The sequence below is a fragment of the Hylobates moloch genome, unplaced genomic scaffold, assembly GCF_009828535.3.
Source record: "Hylobates moloch isolate HMO894 unplaced genomic scaffold, HMol_V3 SCAFFOLD_14, whole genome shotgun sequence".
Lineage (NCBI taxonomy): Eukaryota > Metazoa > Chordata > Mammalia > Primates > Hylobatidae > Hylobates > Hylobates moloch.
Window position 1 is genome coordinate 52,979,335 of NW_026652289.1, and position 10,508 is coordinate 52,989,842.

Consider the following 10,508-nt stretch of genomic DNA (forward strand, 5'->3'; position numbering starts at 1 on the left):
CACTTCCGTGCGTCCCGGCGGGGCAGGGACGGCCAGCTCCGCCCTCCCGCGGGCCTGGGGCGCTGCAGCCGAGCCCCCGCCTACTCCTCCGCGCGGCTTCCCAGCGGGCCAGCGCCCTCGCTCGCTGGCGCTCAGTCCGGGAGGCGAGAGGGAGGAAACGACCCGGGAACGAGGGGGCTCGAGAGCCTCCGGGGCTGGTCCCTGGGACCGCCACCTCCCCTCCTCTCCCTCCGCCTGTCCGCCCTCGCCGGGAGACACCTCACGCCCCCGTGGTTGGAGCGCCCGGCGGAGGAGCTTGCCAGCTGCCGCTGCCTAGCTTCCTGGACTCCGTCATCCTCCTGCCTTTTCCGTGACGCAAATGGAGTAAAACTCCGAAAGTTTGCAAAGCGTGGGGCTGCAAGGAGCACCGCGCCAGAGCCAGCATCAGGAGATCGGAGGGGGGATGCGTGGAAAGCCGCGCCAGCTGGGGTTGGGGAGCAGAGTCGCGGACTCGCCTTCCCACCTTCCCATTCCCCACTCCTGCTCCGCCGGGACGGGTCGTGGCGCAGCTCAGAGATTGTTTTCCGGAGGAGCAGAAACGGCCTGCGCGTTCCGGGCGTCTGACCTAAGATACCGAGAGCTGCGGGTGCAGCACCCTAGCCAGACAGGGCGACCCTGCCCTGGGCGACTAGCTGGGAAGGAGGGAAAGACACTACCCTACATCTGCAGCGACAGGGAACAAGTCTTGGTGCCACCCGGTTCCGTGTTGCTTAGTACGGCAGCGGGGACTGGATGTTCTGTCCTAGCCAGCGGCAGCAAGGAGAGAAGTGGTCAGGTAGAGAATCTTCGAGAAGAGGCAAGTGGGATCTGACCCTCGGTCAGCATATCTGGAACACTTTGGGCATTGACTGCTAGGCACTGTGCTGGGCACTGGGGAGTACACCACAAGGCAGTCGGGGTTCCTATCCTGGGGGGCTTACAGTCCACCCTCTCTTGTCTTTAATCAATCCATTCTGTCTCAGTCATTCATTCAGCCAAGTCATGCACTCAAGAAACTTTAACTGAGTACCTACTCTGCACCAGGCCCTTGAGCTACAAAGACAAATAAGACATTATCCTTATTTTCCAAAAGCTCAGATGTGTTGTGACAAGTAGACAAATGCTCCCTGCCCAGAGTGACTAGTTAGTGCCATGAAAAGTGCACATGAGGGTACCTACCCCAGCCTAGGTAGAGCAAGGATCAAGGAAAGCTTCCTGAAGGAGGAGGTGCCTAAGATGAGGCAAAGGCTTCAGGAGGACTCCCTTTCCTGGCTATATCCTAGAGTCTTGTCTACCCTGTCTAGCTAGATCTTCCCTTCATTCTCTCCCTACTCACTTACTGCAGATTAACTGGTACAAGGTAGTTCTGCTAAAGATGGATACCTTTGGCTGTTTTGAGGGACATGGTTCCCAGACCTCTGGCTCCAAAACCCAGTTTCACTGGTTCAGTGAGTGGATCCGACTCCCTTTGCAGGTCTGGCATTTGACCAGAGTAAAGGCCTATGTACAAACCCCAGAAGGCTAGGTATTAATTTGCACAGAGAAATAAAACTGTCAAGCAGAACTGAATTTCCGCATCAATAGATCAAGGCAGTTTGGGCTACCCCTTGGGAAGCCCAGTTACCAGAAAGTTAGCTCAGTGAGTCTGGAACCCCCAAGAGGGGAAAAGATATGACGAGTCTCTCAGTTAAGTAACCTTAAAACCTTGTTTCCTGTCATGGGGCAGCCTTCATTCTAAAGACAGTTCGTCCTAGCATCTCTAAGACAGAATATACGTTTTCCCCACGTGCTTTTAGGACCCCCCTTCCCTGTGATCTATCTTCTGCCCACATAGCCTTTCTCCAAACTGAGTTTAACAATAGCATCAGGGCTGGGTGCGGTGGCTCACACCTGTAATCCCAGCACTTTGGGAGGCCAAGGCAGGTGGATCACTTGAGCTCAGGAGTTCGAGACCAGCTTGGCCAACATGGCGAAACCCCATCTCTACTAAAAATACAAAAAATTAGCTGGGCGTGATGGCGCATGCCTGTAATCCCAGCTACTCGGGAGGCTGAGGTAGAAGAATTGCTTGAACCCGGGAGGCAGAGGTTGCAGTGAGCCGAGATTGTGCCGCTGCACTCTAGCCTGGCGATAGAGCAAGACTCCCATCTCAAAAAAAAAAAAAATAGCATCAGCCAGGTGAGGTGGCCAGGAGTCAGAGGCTGCAGTGAGCCAAGATGGTGCCATTGTATATGTCATTATACTCCAGCCTGGGGGACAGATCGAGACCCTGTCTTACAAAAAAAAAAGAAAAAAAAAAGCATCTACTTCCTTAGTGCTTGCTGAGTGCTGGACACTACAGTAAACGCTTTATTAGTTTACTTAATACAATTGGGATTTCTGTTCACCCAGTGGGGTCCCCCTCCAGCCCAACCTCCCAGAGGCGTCCTCAGCCACCACCCTTGACAGCCTTTAGTTGGTTCCCAAACACTCAGTCACACATTTACAGCCCAGCCATTTTGGAATTATTCCCACATGTGTTCTAGGTGGGTTTTTTGTAACTCTCAGGAGCCACCCTTATTTCCAGGTTCTTGGGAGGAACTCACTCTTCAGCCTCACTGAGATTTACAGAACCTGTATCTTCCCATTCCCTCCCCTCCAGGGACCTTCTTTAGTCCAAGGGGAAACAGGCCATGTTAGCAGTCTCAGGAAACTGCACTAACCCTTGTGATCTCCCTATACCCTGCCCATTCCTATGGAAACAGTCCCTTTAGTCAAGTCTTACATTATTCTTTTTTTCTTTTCTGTTTTTTTTTTTTTTTTTGAGACAGGGTTTCACTCTGTTGCCCAGGCTGGAATACAGTGGCACAATCACAGCTCACTGCAGTTTCAACCTTCCTGGGCTCAGGTGATCCTCCTACCTCAGCCTCCCAAGTAGCTGGAAATACAGGCACCCGCCACCACACCCAGCCAACTTTTGTATGTTTGTATAGGGGTCTTTTCACTATGTTGCCCAGGCTGATGTCAAACTCCTGGGCTCAAGCAATCCTTCTGCCTTGGCCTCTCAAAGTGCTGGGATTACAAGTGTGAGCCACCACCCCCAGCCTCTCACGTTATTCTCACTGGGGTGTGTTCTGTCTTTCCTGCTGGGACCCTGATTCATACACAGGAAACAGCATCCATCCCTCATCCAGGCATCCAATTTTCATCCTTTAGGAAAGGAAACAGCAAGGGAGAACTGTGCCCAGTGGTTTTCAGGCTGACTCTGCTGGTGGCAGCCTGCAGGACACACTGGACTATTACTGTAGAAATGCAGACAAAAGGTGATGAGGGCCTGACATAGGACAGGGGTAACGGGCTGGAGAGACAAAAATCTGGGAGAGCTTTTGGAGGCAGAATAGACTGGAAAAGCAACCAATAAGCTGCAGCTACTAAGTGAAGTATCAACCCACATGTTAAAAAAAATTTTTTTTGAGGCCGGGCATGGTGGCTCATGCCTGTAATCCCAGCACTTTGGGAGGCTGAGGTGGGCGGATCACGAGGTCAAGAGGTCGAGACCATCCTGGGCAACATGGTGAAACTCCATCTGTACTAAAAATACAAAAATCAGCTAGGCATGGCTGGGCGCGGTGGCCCACGCTTGTAATCCCAGCACTTTGGGCGGCCGAGGCCGGTGGATCACGAGGTCAGGAGATTGAGACCACAGTGAAACCCTGTCTCTACTAAAAATACAAAAAATTAGCCGGGCGTGGTGGCGGGCGCCCGTAGTCCCAGCTACTCGGAGAGGCTGAGGCAGGAGAATGGCGTGAACCCGGGAGGCGGAGCTTGCAGTGAGCCGAGATCGTGCCACTGCACTCCAGCCTGGGTGACAGAGCGAGACTCCGCCTCAAAAAAAAAAAAAAAATTAGCTAGGCATGGTGGCGTGTGCCTATAGTCCCAGCTACTCAGGAGGCTGAGGCAGGAGAATCGCCTGAACCCAGGAGGCAAAGGTTGCAGTGAGCCGAGACTGCGCCCGCCACTGCCCCTCCAGCCTAGCGACAGAGCAAGACTCCATCTCAAAATTTCTTTTGATTCCACTTTCCCCACCAGCTATTGCCCCATTTCTCTGCTCACCTTTGCAGCAAAATTCCTTGAAATAGCTATCTATACTAAGTGCATCCAACTTCTTTTCTCCTGTTCTCTCTTTAAATCCCTCTAGCCAATCTTTATTTATTTATTTTTTTGAGACGGAGTCTTGCTCTGTCGCCCAGGCGAGAGTGCAGTGGCGTGATCTTGGCTCACTGCAACCTCTGCCTCCCAGGTTCACGCCATTCTCCTGCCTCAACCTCCCGCGTAGATGGGACTACAGGCGCCCGCCATCATGCCCGGCTAATTTTTTTGTATTTTTAGTAGAGACGGGGTTTCACCGTGTTAGCCAGGATGGTCTCGATCTCCTGACCTCGTGATCCGCCAGCCTCGGCCTCCCAAAGTGCTGGGATTACAGGCGTGAGCCACCGTGGCCGGCCCCCTCTAGCCAATCTTTTACTCCCACACTCCACTGACCTATTCTTGTCAAGGTCATCAATAGCCTTGGTGTTGCTGGACCCTAATGGTTATTCTCAGTTCTCTTATTTAGCCTTTTGGTAGCATTTGACCTGGTTGATCACTCCTTCCTCCTGGATACACTTTCTTCATTTGCATTGGAAAGAACATACTCTCCTGGTATTCCTTCTGCCTCACTGGTTCATCCTTTTCTCTCCAATAATTCTTTTTTTTTTTTTTTTCTTTTTTGAGACAGAGTCTTGCTCTGTCACCCAGGCTGGAGTACAGTGGTGCGATCTTGGCTCACTGCAACCTCCGCCTCCCAGATTCAAGCAATTCCCCTGCCTCAGCCTCCCAAGTAGCTGAGATTACAGGCGTGCGCCACCATGCCCGGCTAATTTTTTGTATTTTTAGTAGAGATGGGATTTCACCGTGTTAACCAGGCTGGTCTTGATCTCCTGACCTCGTGATCCGCCTGCCTCAGCCTCCCAAAGTGCTGGGATTACAGGCATGAGCCACAGCGCCCAGCAAGCCTCCAATAATTCTTAACATTAGAGTAACCACAGTATAGTTGTCCTCTTGTCTTTTGTATCCATAGGCACTCCTTTGATGATCTCATCCAGCCAAATGACTTCAAATACCACTCATTCTAGTAATGCCCAATTTTTTAAATCTCCAGCCCTTTTTAAAAAAACTCCTAACTCATATATCTATTTCTCCTTGACATCTCCCCTCAGAAGTCTAATGGATGCCTCCAACCCAAAATGTCCAAAATTGAATTTCTGAGCCAGGCATGATGGCTTATGCTTGTAATCCCAGCACTTTGGGAGCCTGAGGTAGCAGGATCGCTTGAGCCCAGGAGTTCAAGACCAGCCATGACAACATAGTGAGACCCCATCTCTACAAAAAATTTAAAAATTAGCGGCCGGGTGCAGTGGCTCACGTCTATAATCCCAGCACTTTGGGAGGCCGAGGTGGGCGGATCACCTGAGGTCAGAAGTTCAAGATCAGCCTAGCCAACATGGTGAAACCCCGTCTCTACTAAAAATACAAAAATTAGCCGGGCGTGGTGGCAGGTGCTTGTAGTCCCAGCTACTCAAGAGGATTGCTTGAGGCAGGAAGGTTGAGGCTGCAGTGAGCCCTGGTCATACCACTGCACTCCAGCCTGGGCAACAGTGTGAGACCCTATCTCAAAAACAAAAACAAACAAAAAACATAAATGTCAATCCTTTGCTGAAAACCCCGAAGTATCTGCCTCTCAACATAAAAGCCAAAGTCTTTTCAAGGGACTACAAACTCTTTAATCTCTTCCTCTCCTCGTTGCCCACTCTGCTCCAGCCAAGATAGCTTTCTTACTCTTCTGACTTGCCAGGCACATTCCTGCCTTAAGGCATTTCCACTGTTTCCTCTTCCTGAAATGTTCTCCCCCTAGATATCCACACATGGCTTAACCCCTATAAAATATCACCTTCTCAATAAGACCTACTCTGGGGCCGGGTGCAGTGGCTCATGCCTGTAATCCCAGCACTTTGGGAGGCCGAGGCGGGTGGATCACAAGGTCAGGAGATGGAGACCATCCTGGCTAACACGGTGAAACCCCGTCTCTACTAAAAATACAAAAAATTAGCCAGGTGTGGTGGCAGGTGCCTGTAGTCCCAGCTACTCAGGAGGCTGAGGCAGGAGAATAGCTTGAACCCAGGAGGTGGAGGTTGCAGTGAGCCAAGATCACACCACTGCACTCCAGCCTGGGCGACAGAGCAAGACTCCATCTCCAAAAAAAAAAAAAAAAAAATGAATTAGATTAAAAAAAGCAAATGATCTGTATTAGCTTTCTGTTTGTTTTAGAGACAAGATCTTGTTCTGTTGCCCAAGCTGGAGTGCAGTGGTGTGATCATGGCTCACTGCATCCTTGAACTTCTGGCTTCAAGGGATCCTCCCCCCTCTTACCCCGAAACCCCCACCAGTAGCTGGGACTATAGGTGCTGCCACTATGCCTGGCTAATTTTTTTTTTTTTTTTTGTCCATAGGGACTGAGTCTTACTACGTTGCCCAGGCTGGTCTTGAACTCCTGGCCTCCAGTGATCCTCCCACCTTGGCCTCCCAGTGTTGGGATTACAGGCATGAGCCACCATGCCTAGCCTGGTGATGTTTTCTTAAACTGGCTAAGTTCATGAGTATTTATTATACTTTATAATTTACATATTATGTATATTATTTTCCAGATATCGAATATTTTATATATATATATATTTTTTTGAGACAGGGTCTGGCTCTGTTGTGCAAGCTGGGGTGCAGTGGCACCATTGTAGCTCACTGCAGCCTACAAGTCCTGGGCTCAAATGATCCTTCCCCCTCAGCCTCCCAGGTAGTCAGGACTACAGGCGCGCACCACCATGCCTGGCTAATTCTTTAAGACGTTTTACAGAGGCGGGATCTCGTTTCTTTTTTCTTGTTTTTGCCTAGATTGGTCTTGAACTCCTGGTCTCAAATGATCCTCCCACCTCAGCCTCCCAAAGTGTATTGTAAAAGACAATGAAAAGCATACAAAACAAAAATGATCAGTGAGAAGCTAGGTGGCGTCAAATGCCTGGGCAAAAGGGGGTTAGGTCTGCAGCGCTACACTCAGATGTAACTTACAGATGCAACTAGCGGAAACAGCATTAAATTTGTTAACTCAATGCTTGGTGGCCAGAAATTCATGTCAGGATAATTCATTTGAGCACAGACTAAAGGGTTTGGACTTGTACTTATAGTCCAAGTTTCTCAAACTTGCTGGGTTTTATGAATCATCTGACACTTTAGTTGATAATATAGATTTCCGGGCGGCTCCCTTATAGATCCCGATTCTGTGGGCCTAGGAAGCAGCCAGGCAATCAGTATTTCATGGGTTCGGTGCCACCTATCCCAATTTGACAATGAGAGATCGCTCCGCCTGCCAGGTGAAGGACCTGACGCTGGCGGGCGGCGGGGACTACCAGGTCAGCCCCAGGACAGCCGGCTCTGGCAAGCTCCCCCACGGCATGGCGGGAGCCCAGTGGAAGTTAGCACAGTAAACCCAATCAACAAGCCGCAGTCACCCCTCTTCCCCAGAAATGGCCTCTTCAGCTCTTGCGGGGGGGGACTCTGAAAGTCCCCAAAGGACAGAAGTCTAGGAGGAAATGATTGCCGCAGAAACGGATACAGTCTTGGCTACTAAAAACCGCGCGGAGCCGCCTAGGGACCCGCCCCCAACCAACCCCCTCCGGTGCTTCTACCCCCCTCCCTCGCAAACGCGAAGAAAAGAAGAAACGCGAGATCCCAGTGCAGAGGCGTGGTCCCACCCTGGCCAATGGTAAGTGAGGGAGTGACTTTAAGCCTTTCTTTCATTGGCCCAGGGTCCCAGGCCGCCCAGGTCTTGGTTCGCCGCGGCGGAAATCGCGCGGGCGCCAGAACGCGTTCTCAGCTTCGGGTCTTGCAGCTGCGGTTGCCGCCATCATGGTGCGGAAGCTTAAGTTCCACGAGCAGAAGCTGCTGAAGCAGGTGGACTTCCTGAATTGGGAGGTCACCGACCACAATCTGCACGAGCTGCGCGTGCTGCGGCGTTACCGGCTGCAGCGGCGGGAGGACTACACGCGCTACAACCAGCTGAGCCGTGCCGTGCGTGAGTTGGCGCGGCGCCTGCGCGACCTGCCCGAACGCGACCAGTTCCGCGTGCGCGCTTCGGCCGCGCTGCTGGACAAGCTGTATGCTCTCGGCTTGGTGCCCACGCGCGGTTCGCTGGAGCTCTGCGACTTCGTCACGGCCTCTTCCTTCTGCCGCCGCCGCCTTCCCACCGTGCTCCTCAAGCTGCGCATGGCGCAGCACCTTCAGGCTGCCGTGGCCTTTGTGGAGCAAGGGCACGTACGCGTGGGCCCTGACGTGGTTACCGATCCCGCCTTCCTTGTCACGCGCAGCATGGAGGACTTTGTCACTTGGGTGGACTCGTCCAAGATCAGGCGGCACGTGCTGGAGTACAATGAGGAGCGCGATGACTTCGATCTGGAAGCCTAGCGGATCTCCCACTTTCCATGGCTGTCTTTTACAGATGGGAAAACTGAGGCCTGATGCTGGAGATTCTATGAGGGTGCTCTCCTCAAGGGTGTCAGACGGTCGTAGGTTCTCAAGAACTTGATTCATCAGTGGCAGGCCATGCATGGAGCCACGGGAGGTGCGTCCTTGTTTTCCAGGAAATGTTCTTAGAACTTGGACTACTGATTATTAATTGACTGTGCCTTGGGAAACAGTGGGAAGTAACTTGGTGCTGCACTAGGGTATTGTTGGCTTCTTGTGTTGGAAACTTTGTAATGTAAAAGGAAAAACCGGAAATCCTCACGCCCTGTTTCCCTTTATCGTGTTGTAGCTGGACTGGTTCAATTCGTTTGACTCGAATTCTTGCTCCTGGCCGTGGTTAAGCTGTGTACAGATGATGGAGTTTGGCCTCAAGTTTTTATAAACTGAGCGAGACTAGTGTTCAGGATCTCCTCCCTTGTTTAAATGTCAATAAATGCCCCAACTGCTTTGTAAGTGCAACTTTTTAATCTGTCTGGTTTTCTTTTTTTCTCTAGAGACGGAGTGATTTTCTTTTTTTCTCTAGAGACGGGGTCTTGCTCTGCCACCCAGGCTGGAGTGCAGTGGCGCGATCTCGGCTCACTGCAACCTCCGCCTCCCGGATTCAAGCAATTTTCCTGCCTCAGCCTCCCGAGTGCTAGGAGTATAGGCGCCCGCCACCGCGCCCGGCTAATTTTTGTGTTTTAGTAGAGTCAGGGTTTCACCATGTTGGCCAGGCTGGTCTGGAACTCTTGAACTCGTGATCCGCCCGCCTCGGCCTCCCGAAGTGCTGGGATTACAGGCATGAGCAAACTGCGCCCAGCCTCTGGTTTTCTTACATAGAGTCATATTTATACGTCCCAGGAGCCCAGAGAAGAATAGAGTCAGCAGCGAGTGACCTGCCTGTGGATGAGATCTGCAACAGGGGCCACATGTGGAGGATGCAGGAATTTGTACAGGATTGGGCAAATTTGTCACTTTACCAGTCCCTTCCTTGGAATGAGTGTTTTGGCAGAGCTCTTCCTCACATAATTTCCTGTTGATACTCCAGCCCCAGGAAATACCGTATTAGAGGGCTGGGATGTTTGCTTGCCTAAGGAAATAATCACTCTGTAGCTTGGCCATCTAGCGGTTAGAAGTGGCCCAGGAGGTTCCTGGAAATTTAGATGATAGCAGTGATAGAGAATTAGAAGGGAGACTACCAAGTTTTACTCAAGATTTCTTTATTCTTTTTTCTTTTTTTTTCTTCACACAAGGCCCAAGCTAGAGTGCAGTGGAGATGTCACAGCTCACTGCAGCCTCGATCTCCTGGGCTCAAGCAGTCCTCCCACCTCAGCCTCCCCAGTAGCTGGGATTATAGGCATGTACCACCACACCTGGCTGGTTTTTAATTTTTGTAGACACAGGGTTTTGGCCTGTTACCCAGGCTGATCTTGAACTCCTAAGTTCAAGCAATCCTGCCTCAGCCTCCCAAAGTGCTGGGATTACAGGTGTGAGCCACCGTGCCTGGCCAAGTCTTCTAAAAGGAGAATAAATAGGATGCCGAGATCAGTGGATTGCCTTTTAGTGGTGCCTTGTTCGCTTCCCCAGGTGTGAGGCAGCATTAGGTGAAGAAATGATGTAGAGAAGGGGACTTATATCATGGGATCATATAATACCAAGTACTTCTACTATATGTCAGCTCCATTTTTAAGTGCACCACCTATATTAGTCTATTTCAACCTCCCAGCAGTCCTATAAAGTGGAGAATCCAATTCTCTACTTTTCAGATGAGGGAACTGAGGCAGAGATGGGTCAAATTACCAAAGATTACGTAGCCAGTAAGCAATGGACTGGGACTGTGTCAGTGTCAGCACACCCAGCCCTTGATGTGTGTCAGAGTTTAGAAAGAGTCTCTGAACTTGAATTTACAAACCAGCAGGGAA

The 10,508-nt window shown here is 51.1% G+C and overlaps 1 protein-coding gene across 1 annotated transcript; it reads left to right on the plus strand.

Annotated features, from left to right (window-relative positions):
- Positions 1-7,891: 7,891 nt before the first annotated feature.
- IMP3 (IMP U3 small nucleolar ribonucleoprotein 3) lies at positions 7,892-9,073 on the plus strand. The gene has a single exon (XM_032175910.2). The coding sequence runs from the start codon at positions 7,993-7,995 to the stop codon at positions 8,545-8,547; it is 555 nt and encodes a 184-aa protein (XP_032031801.1). The 5' UTR covers positions 7,892-7,992; the 3' UTR covers positions 8,548-9,073.
- Positions 9,074-10,508: the final 1,435 nt, after the last annotated feature.